The sequence below is a fragment of the Elgaria multicarinata genome, chromosome 3, assembly GCF_023053635.1.
Source record: "Elgaria multicarinata webbii isolate HBS135686 ecotype San Diego chromosome 3, rElgMul1.1.pri, whole genome shotgun sequence".
NCBI lineage: Eukaryota > Metazoa > Chordata > Lepidosauria > Squamata > Anguidae > Elgaria > Elgaria multicarinata.
In genome coordinates this window covers 105484583-105510643 of record NC_086173.1, presented here as the reverse complement: position 1 = coordinate 105510643, position 26061 = coordinate 105484583, and the positions used below count along the sequence as shown (strand labels likewise).

At 40.1% G+C, this 26061-nt stretch overlaps 1 protein-coding gene across 5 annotated transcripts; it reads left to right on the top strand.

Annotated features, from left to right (window-relative positions):
- The first annotated feature begins 4289 nt into the window (after positions 1–4289).
- NEK4 (NIMA related kinase 4) lies at positions 4290–26009 on the top strand. 5 transcript variants are annotated; one of them, XM_063121161.1, is made up of 16 exons: positions 4292–4480; positions 7047–7313; positions 7861–8058; positions 9029–9136; positions 10052–10206; positions 11010–11133; positions 12103–12519; positions 13926–13979; positions 14875–15015; positions 16517–16651; positions 17012–17078; positions 18458–18564; positions 18901–18992; positions 21618–21817; positions 22228–22361; positions 23368–26009. In XM_063121161.1, exons 1-16 carry the CDS (start codon positions 4388–4390, stop codon positions 23458–23460), a joined length of 2385 nt encoding a protein of 794 aa, XP_062977231.1. In that variant the 5' UTR covers positions 4292–4387; the 3' UTR covers positions 23461–26009. The 5 variants fall into 5 exon arrangements, with proteins under 5 accessions (XP_062977236.1, XP_062977231.1, XP_062977232.1 ...); XM_063121162.1 differs by lacking the exon at positions 9029–9136; XM_063121163.1 differs by lacking the exon at positions 7861–8058 and having other exon boundaries at positions 4293–4480.
- The last annotated feature ends 52 nt before the right edge of the window (positions 26010–26061 follow it).

The following is a 26061-nucleotide window of genomic DNA, read 5'->3' as shown; positions in this document are numbered from 1 at the left end:
CTGTGGAGGGACCTATATTTGAAGTAACACTTTAAAATGTGTTAATCATTTACCAGATGGACATAAAATTAACATAAAAGAAAACAAAAGCAACGTCAAATATTTGCCTTTGGAAGTGATAAAGCTTCCAAAGAAAAGGATTTACGAAATATCATTGGGAAACCCAGAGCCAAAGGCCATGTGCTCTAATGTGACCTCCTGTGTTTTATAGTCATTAAGCCCATGGTGGAACTAATGGGTCTAGGAAGCGCTTAAAATGAACGTTGAAGAATACTAAAGGCCAGGGCAGTCCAAAGATCTTTTGTTGTCTGAGGTGATGGACAAGATGGTGCTCGTTTCCCAGTCCATGTACAGAAGCTGACTGGAGTTGCAATTGGAACTTACTTCAATACTGGCAATTCACAGTGACTACCACACCTGAGGCAGGAGGCTTGTTTAGGGGTGCAGGACAGGTTCTCTGTGATGTATACAGCTGTTTTCTAACAGAGGGGAACAGCTGAAAAATTCATGAGGAACAGCAAGGATGCTGCCACTGCTGCCCACCCCCCAGAATATGCCACCTGAGGTGCTTGTCTCACTCTGCCTAATGGCAGGGCTGCCCCTGCTAAGGACCTAAGGGTGCAATCCTATGAGTTGCACCCTGGATACTCGTAAGCTCCCAAACCCAGGTCTTACAACTATTCAATTCAGGGCAGCTGCAGCATGGAGGGGATCCTTTGCTCCTGCTTGTTTTGCTGTATGGCTGCTTTTGGCTGTCTAGCTGGGGGCTTCGGAGCAGGGAGGTGGGGAGGCCACACAGTGCTTAGGATGCTGTCTAAACCAGCTTCTGCAGTCTCCTCCCCTCCCCATCCCTGGGACTGCCCCCTTTTCACCTTCTCAGCGCTTAGTTTACTGACATTGTCGAGGGGACATAGGATTGCTCCCTAAAGCACATTTGTTAAAACTGAAGTGTTTGTATGAACAAAACATCTGCAAAAACAAGATAGATGAATTTTTTTTCAGATAATCTCTTTTTTTATTTATTTATCACAAAACAACCAAAACAAGGACAAAAAACAGATACAAAAGGAAAAGGAAAAATAAACGATATACACTATACAGTTTACAACACAACACAAACATCTACTAAAATAAACACAGTTACATAAGGCTATAAATCATTTGAAGCGATCATCAAGCTGGACGATTGCTTTGAAATTTTGACACAACGTTGCATTCGAATACGCGAGCGTTGTTATGTAACTATGTTCTATATGGGGTCAAAAGTTTGTCTTAAAATCGAAGAAATAGGCCTCCTCAAAACCAGTCCTGCTGATCATTGTGACATCGCCAACCAGTAGGCCAATCCACTGCCTCTGCCTTCTCTCCTATTTGCATGTTCTCTCCTATTTGCTCTTATAGGTCATTGTGACATCGCCAACCAGTAGGCCAATCCACTACCTCTGCCTTCTCTCCTATTTGCATGTTCTCTCCTATTTGCTCTTATAGGTCATTGTGACATCGCCAACCAGTAGGCCAATCCACTGTCTCTGCCTTTTCTCCTATTTGCATGTTCTCTCCTATTTGCTCTTATAGGTCATTGTGACATCGCCAACCAGTAGGCCAATCCACTGCCTCTGCCTCCTCTCCTATTTGCATGTTCTCTCACAATTGGCTGAGTGAATATAGATGTCACACCTGTGACAGTTACACGTTCTGAAGAAAGGTAACTGCCAGGAGTTTCCACTAACCTCCTCACCGTAAAAACATCCTTTTTAAAAAACCAAACAGTAGGCCAATCCACTGCCTCTGCCTCCTCTCCTATTTGCATGTTCTCTCCTATTTGCTCTTATAGGTCATAGAAGCAACAATCTTGACAGGACCTTTCAAAGGTGAAGATGTCCTCATTCCTCGCATTCCTATGATTCCAACAGATATGCCATTTCAATTTAAGAGATTGCAATTCCCAATTCGATTGGCATTTGCAATCACCATCAACAAAGCTCAGGGCCAATCTTTAAAATTGTGCGGTTTAGATCTAGACATAGATTGCTTCTCACATGGACAATTATATGTTGCGTGTTCTAGAGTCGGCAAACCAGACAATCTCTATATCTACACAGACAATGGAAGAACTAAAAATATTGTATATCCACAAGCATTGTGAAATTAAACATATTAGAAACATCCGCTTTGTCTTTTCTTTCTTTTCAATTTAACCAGACTGAGCCACAGCAACGCGTGGCAGGGTACAGCTAGTAGTCAATAAAAGGTTTCCAGTCTATTACATATGAATCTATTGTTCTTTCATTTATTAACGCTGTTAATTTCACCATCTCCACCAATTCCAACACCTTAAGTAGCCATTCTTCCGTTGTTGGTACTTGCATTTTCTTCCAATATTGAGCATATAGTAGTCTTGCCGCTGTCACCATATGTTGAACTAACAGTCCTTTTGCTTTTAGTTGATCATCCATGAGTCCAAGCAAAAACATTTCTGGTTTCATTTCTATATTTGTCTTTAATTTATTTTTATTTTTTTTGCATTAATGCATGTATTTTAACCCAGTATGCTTTTGCTCTTTTACAAGCCCACCACATGTGATAAAACATACCTTCTTGTTCTTCACATTTCCAACAGTCCCCCAGACAACAAGGAGACATAGATTAAATGTTTTTGAGAATGTAGTGGACCTTGAAAACTTGCTCACTACTTTGCAAAATATTAATTGGTGCTAATAAAGGCATCACCCTACTGTTACATTTGGATTCCCCCTCCCTCTTAATCCAAAGGTTACCAAAGTCTGGAAATGAGACTAAATCTAACATGATGTTATATAGAATCATAAAGAAAATCTCCAAGCAGCAAATGAATTTCACCCATAATTTTGCCTGTAAAACGGGAGTAAAGATGTCAAGGCTGCAATCTTAGACACACTTATCTGAGAGTCAGTCCAGTGAATGCTAAGAGACTTACTTCTAAGCAGAAGGGGATAGGATTATACTGCTAAAGCCCTCTGTCAATAACTAGTTTTAAACTTGATGTATTGTTTTGTCTTTATTTCTGTAAAATTAATTTTACATTTTATGGGAGGGGGGGAGAAACACGGCTACTTGCAATTTTTATGTTTCAGTTTTTTAAACTCGGGTTTTCTTTTTCTGTCCTCATGAAATGTGGCGCTGGTTATAGGAGTTCTGATAGCCTCTAGTGGTCTCATAAATTATGCAGGTTGCTTTCTTAGGACGGTGCCCAATTCTATTCATCCTATATACGTAATAAATAATACATGATAAAATAAACCATAAAACCATAAAACAATAATGTCAAAACAACAGAGCAACCAGAAACACAAACTGCTGCTCTACAATCGGAATTCCTCCTTCATCCGATATACTAATTGCAAATTCAGGCTTGAAGTTTGGATTGTTATGTAACTGAAACGTAACCGAGGTATCAGGGGCGGAGCCCAAATGTTTGCAGAAGTACAACGGATCTTTAGAGGGGGAAATCCTACAGGGGGACGGGACCCAAACCATCCAGCAAAGTATGTTCACTGAGCATGGTGACTGTTGGTGGAGAGGAAAAACAGGGGGAGGGATGGAATGCAGTATCCTGAAAAGGGGCATGTTGGCTGGTCCCCCTTAATTGTGGCATCCACTGCAACATTTAGTTGTAGTTCCCCCTGGTGTTTACTTAGAAGCAAGTTCTCCTTAGTTAAGGCATAGGATTGTCATATAAAGGTTTAGTAATCCGAAATAAATGTAATCCTATATTAAGTGTGCATAGGAGCAAGTCGTATTGAATTTGAGACTGATTCCCAATGGTAAACATGAATAGTTCGGACTGGCTGCATTCCTCTGAATGTGAATAATCGTATGTAAGACACATAATATGGCTTAAAGGAATGAGGGGCAACCCTATGAGAAAACACTAGACAGCTCCGTCCTAAAACAAATACGCTCTTTTAAGGGTAAGCAAGCTGCAAGCATTGTGAACTGTGAACATCTCAACCACATCCGCATCGTTGCTGAATCTCTTGAGGCTCGCAACAATACCGACCGCTACGCCACGCTGAAGGTTGGCAATCTGAAAACACCAGCATGGATGCCCACAACTAAAATGGCTGACACAGGCTAGGGGGTAAAAGGCGTAATCAAGATGGTCGCCTGCAAAAGCGGAGGACATTTGCCCGCGTCCAAGATGGCCGCCCAAGCGACTACGAAGGCTACCATAGACAGCATGGCTATCTTCTCTTTTTAGCCCCCTGCAGGTGGTGCGCTCTATGGCATCCGCAGGTTGTGTAGATCTCTATGGCATCGGCCACAGCGTCCCTGCGGTTGGCGGATGGGGCCCCGCTGTAGCCCCCTCAGCTCTCGACAGGCTCCTCGAGTGTAAGGCCCTGGGAGGATGCCCCTCGGCGAGTATGTCTTCGTGCGAGCCGTGGGGAAGGGGAGCTACGGGGAAGTGAGCCTGGTGCGGCACCAGCGTGACAACAAGCAGGTAGCGAGGGCAGGGGAAAGGGGTGGGCGTGTTAGGGCTGGCACGTCGCCTCCCAAACTCTGGCGTGAGGAAAAGCAGCACACAGTGGACGCTCTCTGTGAACGCGTGCCTGCAGATTGGGCAGCCTTCCCCGGCCTACCGGCCTCCGCATGGGTCGGACTACTACGCCCACTATCCCCATGCAGTACACTGGGGATGATAGGTGCTGTAGCCCTATACCTTCGCAGGGCGCCCGCTTGGCGAAGGCCGATGTAGGGGCTTCGAGGCCATGGCCCGTCTGTTCTTCCTGGCTCTTCTCCGCTTCTCTTGCCAGAGGGGAACTCGGGGACAATAACAAAGCGCGCCGAAGCTGCCGCGTCGGTTATACAGCATATCTTACTCTCCGTGAAAAGGAGAGAGAGGCGATCCCTTTGCATCCTGTCTGATTTGAACTTCGGAGTCGTGGATGCCCCTACTCTGACTGTTTGTTCGTGATACTTATGGACCGCTAAATATAATGAAATCCCTAAGCGATTTACATATAACTATTAAAATCTCATTTAAAATACAGTATTAAAAACAAGTCCAGGTATATATTGCTTCACCTGTAGGTGATGTAGTACTTTCTCTGTTTTGCGGGAGCTGTATTTGTGCTGTAAAGGCGTGGATTTCCCCCAAACTTTTGTTACATGTTCATAAAACGGGAAAATATTTATTTGCAAGAATAGCTGTCGATCGAGAGCACCAAAAACGGTGTGTGTGGTGGTGGTGGGCAGAGAATAGGGATACCTGAGGTATTCAAGACCTTTTAGAAAGAGCCGTGTATATCCATGATTAATTATTTCCCTGGAATTAAATATTGAAATCTGACAGCTGGTGAATCTTGAGGATGCCTTGTTTATATCCTTTGTGGATATAAATCCACCCCCAGGATATACTGATGCCAGAGTGATTTCTTAAGAGAGGCACAAGGCACTAGGAGATTTTCTAAGGGCACAATCATATTTTATTTATTTATTTATTTATTTATTACATTTTTATACCACCCAATAGCCGAAGCTCTCTGGGCGGTTCACAAAAATTAAAACCATAATAAAACAACCAACAGGTTAAAAGCACAAATACAAAATACAGTATAAAAAGCACAACCAGGATAAAACCATGCAGCAAAATTGATATAAGATTAAAATACAGAGTTAGAACAATAAAATTTAAATTTAAGTTAAAATTAAGTGTTAAAATACTGAGAGAATAAAAAGGTCTTCAGCTGGCGACGAAAGGAGTACAGTGTAGGCGCCAGGCGGACCTCTCTGGTGAGCTCATTCCACAACTGGGGTGCCACAGCAGAGAAAGCTGTGCAAAAGGTCTTACAATATGCAAAAGGTCTTACAAAGTACAGCATTCCCCAGCCAGCTTGCATAGGATTGTGCCCAATTCAATTAAGAAAAGAAGACTTGTTCTCTAAAATGCCTCTAAAAGGCATTTCTCTAAAAGGAATAAAACATTCCAGGGTTCTGAATTTCAGAATTTGTATCTGTTGCCTCTTATCAATTTGGGCTTTTATTTTTCTGTTTTGGTAGAAGCTGAAGTCAATGAAGACTCTGCTCTGCTATTCTAAGATAGCACTTTGCCAGTTAGTTGCTATATGTAGAGTTGATAATTAGGATAAGAAGATCCTTAATACCAAAAAGCAAGAAAATGCAAAGTACATACATTCCTGCATTTAGCTTTGTGCTGCAACATAAAGAAACAGGCTTCTGTATCCAGTCAGATGAATAATTTCTTAAGTCCATGTTTTAAATTTGTACAAAGAACTATGTTACTTCCCCCCACAAAATATTAAGTGCATGGATTCTGGCTCAGTTAAGAATGTCTACTTCATTTTCACATTTCTGGTTCTCATCTGATGGTTAGCTAGGTGCCCTCAGAAAAGCAACAGATGGGCCCAATCTATCTGTGTATTGCGTTTTCCCCATTCGCTCCCATGCAAGTTGCTCTGCATGCAGGAGATGGATTATTATTTTTTTGCCAGCAGTCCCCTTTCCCTGTTTCAGTTCTCCCAATAGCGCGCATATATATATATATATATATATATATATCTCATAGAACAGTAGAGTTGGAAGGGGTCTATAAGGCCATTTTATATATATATATATATATATATATGGATTAGAACTACTATATACAAGTATAATTTTTGGACCAATGCATAGAAATATAACTTTAACATCTTAACCCTAAAGATTTTGGCCGTGATCTAGAGGAATTTAGCAGTGCTTAGGGCTGAAATCCTATACATACTTACCTGGGAGTAAGTCCTATTGAGCGCAACAAGATTTCCTGCTGAGTAGGCCTGCGTGGAATTGCACTGCAGGTTGTTGAAATTAATTGAACGAGTTAAATATGCACGAAACACATGTGCCTAACATCTGGATTGAGGTCAGTTCAAGGATAACATTTCATTGAAATTAATTGGACTTCTGCAGAACAGGCCTGTGTGCTGGAATTTTAGACTTACCTAGTTCTTAATACCCGTGATTTTTTAAAAAACCCACAACAACTACAAAACTTGTTTTAATCTCTACAGTATGTCATCAAAAGGCTGAACCTTAAACATGCATCGAGCCGTGAGCGAAAAGCAGCAGAACAAGAAGCCCAGCTGCTGTCTCAGCTGAAGCATCCTAATATAGTCATGTACAGAGAGTCCTGGGAAGGGAAAGATGGCCTCCTATACATTGTCATGGGCTTCTGTGAAGGAGGCGACCTGTATCATAAACTGAAAGAGCAGAAAGGGCAACTTTTGGATGAGAGTCAGGTGGTGGAATGGTTTGTTCAGATTGCTATGGCATTGCAGGTAACAACTTTGCAACTTTCACTTTTAAAAGGTTAATTTTGATTAATGCCCCCCCTCTCAATTAAAAACATTCCCTAGAATTTTGGATGATTGGCCCTGTTTTAGACTGTAGTCCTGGCAGTTTTGATGCCTTATCAGTATGTGTAATCTGATAGGGAAATGTACTACTATCCCCTATGTGTGCTTCTGATCAACATAGAAGATAAAGTACAGTCTTTCTTCTTGAATAATTCCTGATCATTATAGTGTTTTTTCTAAAGGGAAAAACTAATAGTAGAGAGCCTATCCATAATCCTACATAGCCTTGATCCAGTTAGACAGAGTTATTTAGGGCACAATCCTATGCATGTTTAAACAGAAAGAAGTCTGGCTGAGAAATGCTGGGAGTTGTAGGACTTTTTTTGTAAAAACTTGCATAGGATTGCACCCTTAGTGTATCTTACTCTTCCCCCAAGGAGTTCATAGGGGCATACATGAGATATATCATGTTTTGTGCAAACTGTAACCCTGTGAGATAGAGACTTGTAAATGCCATTTTATTTTTCAGTATTTGCACGAAAAGCACATTCTGCACAGAGATCTCAAAACTCAAAATGTTTTCCTGACACGTTCAAATATCATCAAAGTGGGAGATCTGGGAATAGCTAGAGTGTTGGAAAATCAGTATGACATGGCTAGTACTCTCATTGGCACACCTTACTATATGAGCCCTGAATTGTTCTCCAACAAGCCTTACAATTATAAGGTAAAGTATATTGTGTAGACTAATAACAAAATCATTCTCTGAGTAGTCTATCCTTAGGTAGGCCAAATGGCACTACTTAATAACAAGACAGAGGTATTGGCACACTCAAGTTTTGTGGAAGTACAAAACAGCTTTGCCAATCCCCCCCCCCCCCCATCTAAGAGAGCAACCCTTGTGGTACAAGGCATGGCTAATTGGCTTGAACTGAATAAGAGCAGTGCACACTGCAATATTTTGTTGCAGGCCCTGCTTGATAATGATGTATTACTCTTTCAATACGCCTGATGGGCTCCACCCCCAAACCCTTTATTAGGCTTGTGAGAAAAGTCTACATTCTTTTCATTGTATAGATTGGTTGTTATACTCTTACTTGGGACTAAGCTTGTTTAAGTTTAATGGGACTTATTTCCGAGTAAAGGCTAGGACTGGGCTGTTAGTCTGCAATCCTATATACACTTACCTGGGAATAAGTTCCATTTAACTCAGTAGGACCTACTTCTGAGTAGACATACATAGGAGTGCATTGTTAAGCTGCAATCGTACCTGAGACTAAAGCCATGCAATATAGTAGGACTTATTCCTAAGTAAACAGGCATTAGATTGCATAATGGTTTGTTATTACCAGCTTACTAGTGGAATAAAAATCTTTATGGTATTACTGATTTACGCTACATTAGTACAACTTAGTCATTACTTACATCACTGTACAATGTTTTATAATATTGGTACAAAGAAAATGCGCCGGTTAAATAGATCATTGAAAAATCTAAATTACAACGCAGTCCTAAGATGTTTACTGAGAAGTATATCTCATCGAGTCCAGAGGGACTTATTCTCATGTTTGGGTCAGACTGTAACCTAAGATATGTAATTGGGAACCAGCTTGGTTCTGCTATTGATAAATGAAATGTTTTAATAGATAAAATAAATTGATAAATATTTCTTACTTTTTTTTGCTTTTCTTTCACAGTCTGATGTTTGGGCTTTGGGTTGTTGTGCCTATGAAATGGCCACTTTGAAACATGCTTTCAATGCTAAAGACATGAATTCCTTAGTTTATCGAATTATTGAAGGAAAGGTAAATTTTTGTATAATTATTGCTATGCTAATTGTGGGATCACACCAGACTCTTTAGGGACTGAGGACACACATTGACCCCCATGTGTACAAGAGTTGTCCCCTTTTCTTCTGTGTTGGAGAAAACTGCATGCAGAATAGATGTATTAAATAAGGATATACCAATATAGAATCTCAGGGATATCCCTGAATACCAAATGAGTAGTAAGTACTTGGTATGTTTAACAAAAGGTTAACTGCCCAGAGCGTTTCAGCTATCAGGTGGTATAGAAATGCAATAAATAAATAAATAAAACTTATATGATCAAAGCTGAGATTTTTGTGTAGGGATAGTGTGTGCATCATCTTGTCTGATATGGATGTATGATACCCTTCAGCAAACTTGAAATGCAGTTTCTATCTAGGATACCACTAGCATTATAGGTTGCTTGATTATTTAAAGCTGTTCTAAGACTCTCGCTTGTAAATCTGCAATTCTTGGCCACAGTTTTGAGATCTGCAGCTCTACCTCAGCTTTTCCATAGACAACCTGGTCAGCAACCTCCAGTGGGTCTCATGCAAGCTCTCTTCTTCCCATAGTCTCCCAGATTTCTGAGCACTTGTGACAATATGTTAAGATTTGGCCCACCATGTGATCAGAAGCTATAAACCAGCAGTGCTACATCTGGCTTAGAGTAGTCACACAGGAAGTCATTGTCTGGGCCTGTATTTGGTCACCCCTAAGTAGTAAGACTTTCCTGCCCTCCCTAGCCATACTGTTGTATAATACAACATTTTCTTCAGAAAAGACTTGTGATACGTGTTAATGAATAAATAGAATAATGTTACCAATGGATGCTTAAACACCTAAAATACTTTATTATTACTTTTAACAGCCTAAGAATGCCCATTATGTCAGTTCTTTTTTTCTTAACAGTTGCCACCAATGCCAAAAGACTACAGCATTCAGCTGAAAGAGCTAATAAAGACAATGCTTAGTAAAAAGCCAGAAGAGAGACCCAGCGTGAGAAGCATACTGAGGCAACCGTATATCAAGCACCAAATTTCATTGTTTTTGGAAGCTACAAGGGCGTAAGAGACGTTTAAATGAAAAATACATTTTTTTAAAAAAAAGTAGTTCAACATAGTTACTGGAATGGGTGCTTTCGCCTAATCTATACCTTCAGACTTTGGCCTAATCTATAATAAGCAGGATATTGCTCTATGAAAGCAGTATGAAATGGGTATATGGTATGTGTCAGTGGGCCCCAACAGTTGTCAGTGCACTTCAGTACTGCTATAAAGCAGTAGTGTGGCTCCTGCCTTTTATATACGGCTTTCATAATGCTTTCATAGTGCAATATCCTGCTTGGTGTAGATTAGGCCTCTGTAACGTATGATAGATGCCTTTTTGATCCAGCAAGGCCATTCTTTTAAAGCCAGTTGCAGGCATATTTGATGGTTTGGCAAGCAATATAGATAACTGAAATGAACCCCATGTTCGTTGCATGGACCGTGCTTTCAGACACCACACTAAACCTGGCAAAGGCTGCTTTATATTTAAGAAGGCGTTCTTAAATATACTTATTCTTAAATACAGCCAACATGTAGCTCTGTTAGGTTGGGTGCAGTTTTTAATAGTTTTTCTGTAATTGTTATGCCATTATTGTATTTTAATGTATTACTTTATGTTTTAATCAGTTTTAATGGTTTATTTAAGCTGCATTGAGTGCCATTCTTAGGTAGAAAGGCAGGGTATAAATAAATGAATGAATAAATACATAAATCTATACATAGGGACCTGAGATAATCTTCTATTGGTGCAAAACAGTGCTTTCTAAAATCTCTACATCCTGTAAATACCTTAACTGTATCTTATTTGGTTTGCTTTGAAGGAAAACATCCAAAAACCATAAGAAAATGTCTGAACTTAAACACCAGAGTTCTTCAGGTGAATTGAAAAATGGAAATCGAATACCTCATAAGTTTCCTAATGAGCATTCCAGGAAATCTAAAGGAGTAAGTTATAACTTAGCTCTGTAGCCAGAATACCTGTAATGATAAAGGGGCTATCATCAATTTGATAACAAAAAAATGGATGTAGCTCATTTCAAATTAAACAAGAGGAACACCAGTTAATTCACAATGTTGCCTTCATTTCCTTTACCATGGTAACATGCGTCTCTCTCTTAAACTGTCTGTCAAGCGTGAAATCAAATACAAATAATTCTGCCATCTGAAGATGCAAAATATTCTATCAGCTGTGTAAGCAACTCCCCCAAACGGATATCAGCAAGAATTCTTTGTGAGAGATACAGCCCCACCCCAGGCACCGTATCATCTGACTTATGTACTGCCTGTGTGGGGTTTATATACTGGTGTTAGGGCAGCTTCTCCCCAGTCATGCCCTCAAAGGATTTAAGTGGGAGGGAAAATATTTACACCAGCTCTTGACCTGGTGTAAAGATCTGTTGTCATTGTGGGTGTGTTGTGGGAATGAAGAGGCCTTTGATGTGGCTTAACTATGTCATCCACATCCCTGCCTCATTTTTAGCTGTTCTGCTGGCAGAGTGCTGGTGTCATAAATGGATTCTGTCTCATCCTAACCCGCTCCAATTGGTGTAAATTTGAGTTAGGATTGCCTTGTTTGATCCAAACAGCACTGAGTGAAAGGAAAATAGTGCTACCGGAAGTGTTTGTGGAATGATATAACTCGGATGTTCAACTTGCATACGAGCTGTGCAAGTGGAAGAACATATTTGGATTTAGTTTCTTCTTTTTAGCAGTGCTCTAAGGAGAGGCATTGCTCAAACAAACAACGTTTCTATGAGTGAAAAGCATCTTCTGAATACAGAAGGACTTCTCTGGATCTAGCCTGATTATATTTTGTTAGGATAACAAATTCTTTGGGGCTCTTGTGCTTACATTTAAAATAAAATTGCTAATGAAATCAATGAATTAATTCTTGTGTGTGTTTTTAACTTACAGAATGAAGAGAAATGTTTAATCAATAATAAAACCTTTGAAGTTTCTTCCTCAGACAGACTGACAACTGAGCCTGAAAAAAGTGCAAACGATAATGTTTTGAACAGCACAGATGTATCTGTGGCAACAATGAGCAAAGTGGACATAGTTATTGTTCCATTAGTAAAGAGGAACTCTAAAAGTGAACTTTCAGCAGAGGATAAAAAATCCAGCAATTCAAGTATTCCCAGTGAAGTAGAGTCTGAGAAAGCAATAAATGGACCACAGTTTAAGGAAGAAAGGTTGCAGAAAATCACCAAGCAGTGCCTGAAAACTGAAAATGTAGATATTAAGAAGACAGTTGTTGATCCCATGCATGATGGCGATGACACCATGAAACTTCTGCAACCTGTTTCAGAGACCCCAAAGACAAGTGATAAAGTAATTATTTTCTCGTTTGTATAGAGGAATATAATGGAAGGTGCAAAGCAATTGAAAATAGGACTGTGCCATTAAAATAGTCACCTGCTGCTTCAGCAATTAGTGGTGGAATAGGGCTCATGTCATGCACTGATTCTTCATCATGCACTCTTGTTATTCCTATGCTGGCAGTATACTCCAGCATAATAGTGCGCTCTCTTGCACAGGACACTGGAGTAGGTGGGACTGAGGATAAAATGATTTGGGGTGGTTATGAATTCAGCTATGTTCCTTTTACACTGAGATTTTGGTTGATGTGCCAGCACTGCTGGATGGGCTTTCTTCATGTTCTCATGTTCTTCATGTTCTCTACATAGGTGTCGCTGATATAGCTAGAGGCAGTCTATCTGTAGGATGAACTATATCATAGTTCTGTTTCCATGTAAGGTTTTGGAAGGAGCAGAATCGTTCAGAATACATTATTATTCATAGCTTTAAAACAGTGCATTCGGTTTACTTTCCAGGACCTATAGCTCTTAACTTCCTTACCTCCTAGGTGTTGTGCAAGATCTCTCATTGAGATTCCCTCCCCAAAGCTACACTGTCAGCATTTAACCACTGTCCCTTCCATTCATATCTGACTAATTTGATACTTTTTTGAGAAGAGAATTGCTCTAGAATCTGTTTATTTATACTTTGTGGCCATATGCATTATTTTCAAAATCTACGCACTTGGTTTCATCAGATCTGAGGGCTCAGATCCAAGCCCCAAATGAGGTTGATATTGGGTCTTATCTAAATCCTTATGCAGAATCCTTGCTTAAACAGGCACTATTTGGATTGAATGCTTTTCTTAATCATATAAACACTACGCTGGATATAAAGAGCTATTTTAGGTGTCCTAATGCGTTGGACATGCCTAGTGCAATGTTTGACTCCCTACAGCCTTTCAAGGATGGGGGTTGGGGAGACCCCATTACCCACCACTGGGGATCCAGAGGAGCCCTGCTTGGGCTGCAAGCCCATTATCATGACTGATAATGGTTGAAATGGTTGATTTACGTTTGAGGATGTTTCTGCAAATTTATTTCCCTGTATTTATATGGGGTGTTGAGATTTTGTGAGATTTACCAGAGCTAATCAGAAACAATTATAGAACAGAACAAGTGATATCCTGAAGGGTGAGTTGCTGGCCCAGACCCTTGCCTGGAACAGATGGAAATGAGGAGAAAGAAAGGAGGAAAGGGACTCCTGTGAAAAGTTTGTAGTGGGTGCAGAAATGTTTCACTTGGGTGTACAGTTTTAGTTGGGTGTACAGTTTCAGTAATAGACATTTCGTTTTTAACTTTGCTAATGTTTACATCACACCTTTACTTAATAGCGTGATCAAGACGTGTTAATGAAAATACAGTAAACTCTCTTTCCAGAGTCTGGATTCTACTGAGAAACTACTAGCACCATTTGTTCCTGTAGAAATTCTAGTAAGTGTTCAAATTTTATGGTTCTACAAAGCATGTAAAATTAAACCAGTGGCTTCTTATAGCAAAGTGTTCTACAAATGAACTTCAGATGTCTGTTGCCTTTGTCCCCTAGACAAAGGCTATTGTACACTGCTGCTTTCCTAGAGTGTATAGGTTTGGGCCTTTCATAAAATGGCTTCCTTTAGCCCACTTCAGAGTAAACAAGGGAATGAGTAAAGCAACCCAAAGTGGTGTCAGGAAGGAACAGCGGATTCACCACTGCACCCCACGTCATGCCAGCTTGGCACCAGGATTGCAGAAAATGAACGAGCTCCCCCCGCACCCACCCACCCCCGCTATGCCAACTCGAGGCTGGTTTGGCTGAGGGGATCTGGATCCAAGCTTGCTGCCCCTGAAGCTTTCTATTGGTGGGCAGAGGCCCCTTCCGCAGGTGCTGCTCCTATGCCCAATCCTTACTCCCTCCAGCAAGCTAGTTCTGGGAGTTAGGATTAAATTCATAGTCACTTGCCTACTTTACAGGATTGTTGTAAGAATTACACGAAAATGTAAATGAAGCACTTTGAACACTCTTAAGGCATTATATAAAGCTGCCTTATTACTGTTGTTGTTGTTGTTATTATTGTTTTGCTATGCTGTTCAAGAAACAAGTCTAAAGCACTCTTGTACACTGGGAGTAGTTGAGTGAAACTTTCAGTATTGTATTTTATATATTGGAAAAGGTTACTGTAATACAGGATTTTCTTGTAGACTATTGACTACATAAATGTAGTAGTTTTAGTTATGATAATGAGGTGACCTTTATTGGTCCTTGGTAGCTTTTTTTCAAGCATGTGTGTATACTCGAATCTGGAAAGCATAGATTAAAGTATTGTAAAGGTTTTGTGGTTATTTTTAGGATGAAGTTTGCTGTGAACACCCAGGAGAAGTGAAAGATAAAATTCAGAATGAAAACACCCAGTGTTTTCAGCCCCAAGGATCTGTTCATGAGCCTTCCCTGTCACGACAGCGACGGCAGAAGAAAAGAGAGCAGTATGAGGTCTGTTCAGAGAGAAAATCTTGACACTTTATTTTCATTAAAAAGGACAAAGAGATGTCTAAAAAAATTTTTTTAGAGGTGTTGCTGTAAACAACTGGGTGACAGAATACCTGTTCCGATAATTGTCAGGGTTTCCCAGTCCCTTGGGCAAGCACACGTTGTGGCAAACTGACACGGGACAAGCAAATCAGTGAGACTTCTTTATTTCAGGAGATCCCACTGTAAAAGCTTAATGGTTACTCGCTTCAGAAATCATAACTGATGGTCAGTAACTATAGGCTCCAAGAAATTCCAGAACAATCAAAAGCTAATCACTACTGCCGTGACGAGATTCCCCATCAACATGGTTTCCCCTTTGCCATCTCCATGGTTCTAAACCCAAGGGAACGTCTATACATGGATTCCAGACAAGGGAGGGGGATGTTTCCTGACATGATCTCTCAGGCAACCAAAGTCTTGAAAGGCCAAACAAACCACTCTAAGTGACCTAGTCCAACCTCGGATCATACATTGGTAACTCAAAGGGAACATGGTCAAGGCCTAAACATGATCATGGGGAAGGTAAACCCTCAAACACAAGGAATTCTGTGCCAGCGTGTGACCGCTTTCACACGGCCCGCTCCCCGCCGCATGAGTCTAGGCAGAGGAGAGAAAAGTCCAACAACCAGCGATCAAACCCAGTCTGCTGGTGCACTGAGCTGACAACAAACAAAAACACACAATCCACTGCAAGCAAGAGTACAAATCTATTGAAAGCCTCACTGTACTTTTCATGGCAAGTGCTTAGTAATCCAAAGTTCCACTTAGGAGGGAACATGTGCAGTGTGTCTCCAGAGTTTCAGATGATGATGGATGCGAACAGGAAGGTTTTCTGGGAAATGCATAATAGATGTTCCTAGCAAAGGCTCCTCGCCTTTGCACCAGCTTAAGAAGTGAGGCGTAGGCCTCTTCCAGATCACTTGACAGGGACTTTGGCCTTTCAGCAATGCCCCTGTCCAAACGGCGTTACTGCTAAACCCACCAAGATGATGCTTCAATCTGGGCAACCCTTCTGCAACCACCCACCCTGCAACCTTTCTCTATCAATTTCTCACAGACAGTTCCTAGACCAAAGCCGAGACAAATAGGTGGGTTGCGGGGAGTTATGGACACGCCTCCAATTCTATTGTGAGAACACTGACAGAGTTCTATTCACACAGATTGTAACATTCCGAAGGCCGACTAGGCCCAAAGCCTTCCAGACTACTTCTAATTAAATCTTCACTAAAACTACAAGGCCTTAACTGACAATAATGTACAGTGCAACATTTGCTTATTTAGATATCATGTGCTCCCTGTGATGTACAGAATTATATTGGTGTATTAGAGATGGAATTGAATAGTCTGCTTGAATATTTGTATTATAACTTGGTGTTGGTAGTATAACTGGGAGTAGGGCCTAGAGGAATCCTTACATCCAGCCTTGAAGACTAAGTGCACACGTTTGATTTTTCTCTTTAAGATTACAGTTCCTCGGCGTCTGCCTTCACCTCCTAACGTGGATGCAAAGACCAGCGAAGACAACACAGAAAAGCAGAATGCTGCAGTTGCAAGGAGTGTGAACAGATCTACAAGCATTGAAGTAGCAGTTTCTAAGGTTTGTTCCAGACATCTTTATGTAGCGCTTACTCGTTTTATCAGTTTCTTTGAAGTCTCCCAAATGTCATTTCATCCTATACACTAATGTGCTATTATTGCATTACCAACACTCTGTAGATCTTCTTAGTATGGGATTGGCAAACTTACTTTATGGATGGGGCTCACAAATCTTTCCCTACACAGCTTTATCTGCCTCGCAGAATAAGTCACCAGAGAAAGATGGAGGGTTATTTAATAATCTTGGAAGTTAGTTTTCAGTTATGGCATCATTTTCTTGAGTAAAGTGCCTTCTGGTCAAATATAACAGAATGGAAAGCTACAGATGTTACTGCTGATACTATTTTTACTTATTTTAAAGGATCGGCCATTGTCAGCACGAGAGAGAAGGAGACTAAAGCAGTCCCAGGAAGACATGCTTCCTTCTGGTAACTGGCTTCTTTGCCTCACTGGGCCTTTTTAATATATATATATATATATGGTATAACTACTTAGCTATAACACAATTTCTTTTGTGATTGTTCCCCAAAGAGAGTCTTAACACCTTTACATTAATAAGGGATATGATCAAGACATAATTATCAATCTTTGAGCATGCTGTCTTTTTAGCTTGTAACTAACTTGCAAGCTTATTAATTATAAGAAGCTTTATATGTCAACTAAATTTTTAAGCATTCCTGTTGGTGTAGCATAGTGTAAAGCAAAGTGTTTAAAAGAACTATAGGGCACAAACTCTAATAATAAAAGAGGATGTTTGTCAGTGCCATCACACAGACTATAAAACATAGAGACCGGAAACTTGGCATGCATATTAAGGGAATCCTAGGAGTGTGCATCTCAGATTCATCTGGATTTAAAGACGTATTAAAATTAATTCAAATGTATCTGTGTGTTTGAAGCTTGCAGTATCATCTTTACTCACTAGATGGCACTTTCCTAACTAGCACATATATTTGCAATTGACAGAGTTTGAAGACAGGAGAAATTAGTAGGCCAAGGGACAGAATTATATAGCTGACCCCTCCCACTGCTTTGCCCCCCCCCCGGGAAATGAAGACTCCTGCCTTAGGGGGGTTGCTATGGCAGGGGCCGTGCCTAGACATACTAGTGGGTATGGCTTCACTCAGACAGGGTGAGGACATGCTATTCCAACCCATGCAAAGCCAGGGTTGTTCGCTAGTTTGGAGTAAAAACTGAAGGTTCAAATTTGCATCTGGGTCCAAGTATAAATGACAGAGAGGCAGCCAAGTGAATCTTGCAGCTGAACCCAAAAGAGTCTGATTGCTCCTTTTTAAAGGCTTTATTGCAGCATAATGGACTGGAGTCACGTTGCCAAATGTGTGAAGTGTATAAATGAGTTTAGCTTCTGATATTGGTAGCACTGGCTTCTTTTGCATCCAGACACATTTTTGTGAAGAGATCCAGCCTAGGACTGTAATAGAGAAGTATTCTTATGGTCAGATTTTAACATACCCTTTTCTGTGGTGGTCCCCAGAATGTGGGGTTCCTTCCCTTTTTGAGGGTCAATTGAGAACCTAAAACATTTTCATTCCACCTGGCTTTAAGATGTTAATTTCTTTGAACTGTTTACTGTAGCATGATTATGCTGCTCTTTTTTTGTTTTGGTATTTAATTTGAGTGCCTTAGCAAAATGGTAGCACATAAGTACAATAAATGTAATGTTGTACTAGGAATTGACAAAGAAATGCATGCCTGTGCTTTGTCAAGCTTTTCCAATTATATCCATTGTTGTGAATAGTCAAAATAATAAATAAATTGTACGTGTTTTTAACTTGCCCCTTTCCAGGGCCTGCTGCAAGACGAGTATCTCATGGCGCATCAACAGAAACAAAATTTCCAGAGGAAGATGGTCATGTTCAAATTGCTCAGTTTTCCTTAGAGCCTAATTACAAAGTAAGCAGAAGTCATGGGTTAAAAACATCTGAAAACAAACAATTTTTAATGTTGCGAAATATAAAAGAGCAATCTAGCCAGTGTCATCTATATGCAGGAAATCTCTTCAGACCTGGGCAAAGTGCTTTACGTGGGAATACTTCTGAAGAGAGTGAATTAGATTAGAAAGTACTGCCTGCCGTTTCTTTAATTATGGTTTTTAGAGGATTTTTGAATTCTAGTGTGATTCACTGTTGCCCATCCCAAAGATGTTCCTAGGCGACTATGCCATATGAGCCTATGGACTATGTTTTATCTATATTTTCTTGTGTTTTGACATGCATGTTTTATCTTCAGCAGAAAAAGAGCTTAATTGGTTGCTCTACAGATGATGAGTTAACCTCTTCCACCAGCTCCACAGAGAGATCAGATGGAGACTGTAAAGAAGGGTAGGTGTTCTCTGTCTTGCCTGTAGTTGTGCAGTGCATTTGTGCATCTGCATACCAGTCACATGTGTGGCATGGTGTCACCATGCTGCTACTTCAAGCTCTAGTAAAAGAGCACTTCCAAATCTAGGTTCAAGAAACATTAGAGAATCTTGGATATAAATATATTTTCCTAGATGTTTAGCAAGATCTGTATTGTTTCTCAAATCATAAGAATTCTAACACTTATCTCAGGGCTCCCAATCCTATGCCTTTACCTACAACTTTTACAAGCCCAGCGGGTACTTGTAAAACACCAGACCATCACCCAGCAACAAAATAATAATCGAAAAATAGGCTTCAGATATTGATATTTTAAAAACAAACAAAACCTACAACATTGTGTGATAAGATTAGGATACATAAATTAAGTAAGGAAAATATATATCCAGGTTTTAAAATTATTTTAATTGCAAAATTTTGGTTTCAGTAGCAGAATTGGGCACTTACCAACACTTTCTTATTTCTGCTATGGAAGCTGCTGATTGAATAGCTGAATAAAATTGGAAAAAGCCGTATTTCCTTTTAATCTGTTCCTTTTCCAGTGTGGTACTTTATTGGGTGTATTGCTGAAATCTAAATAGCTCACATGTGGACACCTTCATAGACAGCTGGTGCATTAAAATGGCTGTGAATTCCATGGTTTAACTCTCATATCAGTCATGAACTCACTAGATGACCTTTAGCAAGTCACTATTTTCTTGCAACCCTTGCCCTCATCTGCTACATTAGAAGCGTTCTGCCTCTAGTATCCGAGGCAGTAAGCCTGTGTGCACCAGTTGCTGAGGAACATGGGTGGTAGGGTGCTGTTGCACTGTGTCCTGCTTGAGGGTTCATGGTTGATAGCTGGTTGGCCACTGTGAACAGAGTGCTGGACTAGATGGACCCTTGGCCTGATCCAGCATGGCTCTTCTTATGTTCTTATATTGGCTGAGCTTTATATACTTGTTGTAAGCATTTCTGAAATGTGTGTGAAGTGCTTTGAATATTCAAAAAGTATTATATAAACTTTTAGTAGCATTTCCTCTGAAAGCCAGTTATCCTTTCACAAAGGTTGTCAAACTGTTGTTCATGAGCTATCTTCATAGAAAGAGTGTTTTGTTACAATCCATTTCTTAAGTGTCCTTGCCCTTTACCTCTCTTGCTTATCTGTTGGACTCCCGGACTATTAATCAAATCATTTTTCCATTGTTTGGACACACTAGGTTGGATCCAGAATTTGTCATATTTGATTTAATGGGACTACTCTACTTTAATTTATATCCCACTTTTTTTTCTTCCAACGAACCCAAGGCGGCATACATAATAATCCTCCTCTCCATTTTATCCTCACAACAACAATCCTATGAGGTAGGCTGGGCTGAGAATCTGTGACTAGCTCAAAGTCACCCAGTGGGCTTCTATGGCCTAGAACCCAGTTCTCCCAACTCTCAGTCTGATACTCTAGCCACTAAACCACATCGCCTCTCTAAGTGCGATTAAATCTTGATCCTGTTCACTCTGCTTTTCCAATATCTTGTGTTTTTAAGATATTGGGGTTTAAAGTGTCTAGTAACAGATACCAGCATAGGCTTTGAGCATATATTTTTCAAATACTAGTTCTCCAGGCCACAAATGAGGGTACTTTCAAAAGTAAACTGAAATTTGGCATGGGAGTCTTTTATAGAAAAATATAGATCCCATGGCATATATCCCAACCCTTAAAAAAAAGCTCTTTGGATCCTGGCCATGGCTATTCAACCAGTTAGATCTAGAAACTACCACCCACCCACCCCACTCATATTATACAGATAATCCTTGCAGCTTTTAAAGCTGATATCCTCCAGGTTTGATGTAGAATTTTAAAAGGAAGGGCTTTCTAGGGAAGAGAAAGGGGTGGTGGTGGGAAATACGTATGGGTGTTTAAAGGAAAACGGGAGAAGACTGGAAAAGAAACAGAGAAAAAGAAGCAACTTTTTTTAAACTAAAAGATTGGGTATTAATGACTATTTTAAGTGGCAACCAGTATTAAGAGTTCTCTATGTAACCATACATACCATTATTGTGAATGGGACCTTCATTACATTTTAAAATTACCACTCAACTTCTCTCCTAGGCATTTTGTCAGTCTCAATAAACAGTACATTTTCCATTATTTTCACTTTATCTTCATTACTTTTACAAAGCTTGAAGAGCCTGCCCCCTTCCCCCTTTAAAAAGCTTTAGCATGAGAATGTGGAAAATCCTAATTTTAAAATAGGCTGTTGTACTCTTCCTACAGAACCATTTATTTGGTCCATCTCGGTTCTTGAAAACTCTTAGGCCCAGTACATACACCTACAGTTTATATGCCATCTGTATGTAGGAGGAACATGTTCACCCACACTCCGCCACTGGTGATAGAAGGCTCTCCCCACAAACACTTTATTGTGTGATGGCCAGGTTCTGCAGCAGGAAGGGAGAGGTGAGAAAGCTCTTCTGGAAGTTTAAGATCCTAGCCGCGGCACACATATAGTCCTGCATATAAAATTCAAAATATTTCACCCCTGCATTAACCAGTGAATTCAAAGCTGGGATTTAAGTATGTTGGGATTTTTATTCCTTTTGCAGAAAAACAAATGAGATGAATGACTTAGTGCAGTTGATGACACGAACACTGAAAATGGATAACAAAGAAAATTGTTCACATTCTGCGATACCAGCTCCTGAATCACAGTTCAGGCTTAATAGGAAATACAAAGACACTCTGATCTTGCATGGCAAAGCATCAGAAGAGCCAGATGAATTTCCATTTCAGGAGTTTCCTTCAGGTCTGTATCATGCTTGACAGTAGTGATACTCAAGTTAGGTCTCCTAGTGTACCATTAAAGGGCAGAAACAGCCATTAAGCCTGTAAAGAACATATTCCCCTTTAAGAAAAAAAGAACAAGCTGTGTGCTCCCCCTTTCCAGCATAGGGGGATTCATCTGCCAAGACTGTACCTCATCATGTGGGCATGGAATACTGATGCTATATTGGGGCAAGTGATTCATTCAGGTAGCTAGCAATAAAATTCGAGACTTGTAGCCTGGAAAGGCCTTCAGAAGGTTATTGACCTGAACCTAAATGAAATGGAAGTATTCTGTCATGACTCCTATTTTTATCTTTTATTGTGTTTAGCTGCCAGACATCTAAACATAGAACTCAAAATACCTAACTAGCATTATGTGTGTTATTTTAGATGTTCTCTCTGGTCCTGAAAAGATTAGAAGATTGGTTGAGATCTTGAGAGCAGATGTGGTTCAAGGACTTGGAGTGAAGCTGCTAGAGAAGGTGTATGATGTCATGGAGGAAGATGATGAACAGAAAAGAGAGGTGGGGTGTTTTTCATACAGCAGTCTTTCAGCCTTCCCTTCATTACGTAGAAACCACTTTCTGGGAGGAAAGCAATTTGGGGTTTAATACAGCAGTTGGCTAGCTTTCAAGCACAGAACAGTAATGATAAGAATGTCATATTGAATGTTTTAAGGCATCACTGTCCTTATATAGAATCAAAGTTGGAAGATCTCTGATATAACTACTCCAACCCTCTGTTCAATGCAGGTTCTGCTCTTCAGGATGCAGCTACATTGCATATTTCCCCCCCTGGAACAGCACATTTTTATATGTAAAAAAGCAAAATTAGCTGTGCTGGTCCATGAGAAAAAAAATCCAAAATCCAGAGTTGAGCAATACCTTTATTAGGACTTAACAAGGGCTTTTCAATGAACCAGGAAGTTCTTTTTATAGACAATGGGTGTGTCAAACGTTGCCATGACTTCATTCATTGGCTAAAAGCCTTGAAAGGCAGAATCAGACCATTTTTGCTTATACAAAATGAATAAGCAGAATGGTGCCTGTACATTTTGCATCATATGTGAGGTTCTACAAGGGCTAGAGACTTGCATTTTAAAAAGAAAGTGGGGAATCTGGATATTATGGCTCATCCAGCAGGGTGCAGTTGCCCCCCCCCCCTGCCCCTTTCTCCGGACGCCCATGTGAGGCATACCAAAACTGTTGAAATTAGTGGGATTACAGGGGACAAACTCATACACTTGCAGACTTGAGGGCTACATTTAATATTGTGTGAGCATTTCCACTCATACAACAGACCTTTCTTGTCTGTTCTTCTGCCCTGCAGCTCCCCTTCCCATTCCGCCCTCCAAATCTGCTCTGGATGGTCCCCAAACCCTCCAGAAGCAGGGGGTGGGGGGAGGAATCTGCTTGGCATTTCTTCAGCAAATGGACACAATTTGATTTCAGCCTAAATATTTGATATTAGAAGCATTCTTTTTTTCCCCAATGACAAAGTAGCTAAACTTGTTTTTTTAAATCTGAATAGCTATATTTGCGGGAGCTCATGGGAGAAAAATACGCATCTTACAGCATGAAGGCTCGCCATTTAAAGTTCTTGGAAGAAAATGTGAAGCTTTGATGAATACCTCAATTGAAGCCCTCCTTCCTGAAGGAAAGAGCAAAACCTCATTCAATTCCTTGTAGCTCAATGGATTTTTATTCGCCTATACACAATGATTTGTGGGGTATTTCTGCTCTACCAATTTTTATTGTTTGTACAGCTTCTTTAGTTTATAAATAGCAATACATGTTTATTAAAGGTAAGTTTGGGTAAACGTTTTGTTTTTTTAAAAAATACAAATGATAGGTAGCACATCCTAAATATTTCAGTTTTTTTACATCTTAAATTATTCCCTTTCAAATTTCAAAAATCTTCAATGATCATCTTTAATACTGCAATCTTGCACACAGTCACAAAGAAGTAACCCCAGTAATTTCACTGGGCATTGTATGCTGGTTACAGAGTGCAGGATTACAGCCCAAATATAGAACTGCCTCCAAAAATAGTATAACCACAATTCCCATGAAAAAGTGCAATTCACAAATGCACCAGCTGCTGGTATCTATACTTCAAACAAATAATCTGAGAACCAATTGTTTATGTGAAGATATTAGGAAAAAATCATTACTATTGTTGGCATTATTAAAAAAATCCAGTTTAAAACCAATACCTAACTCCAGTGCCTGCCACTTTCTATGCATTTTTAATATGCATATATTAAAAAGTAAAGGATAGACCCTTTGCTGGTTTTAGTGTTTAGTTACTTTGAATGAAGGTTTTCTTCTCAAATAACACCTTTCGGTGAATGGGACTAGGAAAGACGACACAAAACAGATTTAGCATACAGAGTAGTTCGTAACAATGTAATTTTGCTGCTTTTTACACATTATCAAGGATGCTACATCTTGTATTTAATTAGACCCATTTGGGTTGATGTAGGAATAAGTAAGTTGTTAAGCTTTGCAAAACTCAAGTACAATGAACTCTTGCAGAACTCTTGAACTGGAAAGATTCTAGGAAGCTCTTTCTACTAGATGCAGAGTCATGCTTGCATTTTCCTATGCCATCTTAAACTGACTTTATAGAATGATAGCTATCCATTGGGACCAACATGGCAAAACTGCTCTAACTCTCTAGTACTTTGAATGAGTTGGATCCAGTGGCACTGGCATGCCCTGAGCAGAGTTCTGCTCAGAATGCTCCTGCTGGTGGGAAGAGGCATTTTTTTTTGTTATATTCCCACTGTCTTCTGCAGCTCCCAGTGCCATTTTCCTCAGTGTTCCAGAGGGTCCCTGAGAGCAGATTTTCAGGGGGCATAGGGGATTACAGGAGGGGGGAATGGACAAAAGTGGCATCCTCCTGCAGAAATACTCTTCTGGATCAGAAGCTTCCCCACAGATGGAAGGAACTCTTCTGCCTGCGGTAGACAAATGCTGGGTCTAATCCAGTGTACCGTAGTGTTTTGTATACAGAGGGAACCCCTCTGGTTTGCATCTGTTAACTATCAAACTGAAGGAAGGAGTTATGCATAGATGCGGTTACTCTTCTCGGAGCCAGTTGAGTCTGCATTGCCTCCATAGGGAATGGCACAAAGCCAGGAATTCGGTAATAGGAGGAGTGGCTGCTCATCTAAGCATCAGCCAAGTCCCTTTTAGTGGGGAGAAAGATAAAATGGGCAGAGTGAATATGTCACAGAGTGTGACCACTACTGGAAGAAGCATAGTGGCAGCAAGTAGGCTGTGTGCACAAGCAGGCAGCTTGTGAATAGTAGGGTTTTCTGGAATTCTGGCTTTGTGCAAATGCAGAGTTTGTTATAAAGTAGGCCATTTTTTATGATCCATTTTTACATTCATAATTTGTCCAATGGTTTAAGAAATGTACGAAAAATGTAAAAGCAACCACAGCGTCTGGCACCCTCAAGCGTTTATTATGGCATAAGATTTTGTGGATCATACAGTCCGTGGCTTCATATCAGATGCATATGAAGCCACAGGTGACAGAATTGAATTGCCTGAAATTAAAACTGAGAAATGTTCTGCTAGAAGGTTTCTGGACTGTTTACAGTTGTCTATTTCAAGCATGTGTATGCATATCTGGAACTCAGGATAACACTTCATTCATCTGATGGACTCTGGACCATGAATGCTTATGCCAGAATAAATTCATTAGTCTTTAATGTGCCAGAAGACTGTTTGTTTTGCTGCCACCGACTAACACTGCTGCCCTTCTGGAAAATTTTGAACATGTTCATAATATGGAAAACAAAAACACTTCATTCAAACAGGTTCAGAATCTGTCAACACAGGATGTTACAGTGGCCTCTAACAGATTGATTTAAAGATCCAGGCCGGTATATCATAAAGTAACAGAAAATTTGGTTTTAATGTTCAAAGACACTTCTAACTGCTAGGTGCAGCTGCAAAATGATTATCATTATAACCCTAATTGAGATATTCCCGGGACTTCTGACTGGCTACTGCTAGAGAGATGGAATCTAGCTTAGACTATTATAACCAAACAGCATCTTTAACAAATGCAGCTACTCGAGTATTTCTTTAATGGTAATGAAAATAAGAATGCTACCAGTGTTCCAGGTTGCTCTAATCAAAAACTCAATGTTTTTCATAACTGTCAAACTGCAGAACCAATTTTGAAATACTGTCAGATTCACATAAATAA

Excerpts from the sequence above, each read along its gene's own strand:
- NEK4 (XM_063121161.1), top strand. The coding sequence starts at position 4,388 with ATGCCCCTCGGCGAGTATGTCTTCGTGCGAGCCGTGGGGAAGGGGAGC. Across the intron at positions 9,137-10,051 it reads ATCGAATTATTGAAGGAAAG|TTGCCACCAATGCCAAAAGA; the intron begins GTAAATTTTTGT and ends TTTTCTTAACAG. Across the intron at positions 16,652-17,011 it reads TTGAAGTAGCAGTTTCTAAG|GATCGGCCATTGTCAGCACG; the intron begins GTTTGTTCCAGA and ends CTTATTTTAAAG.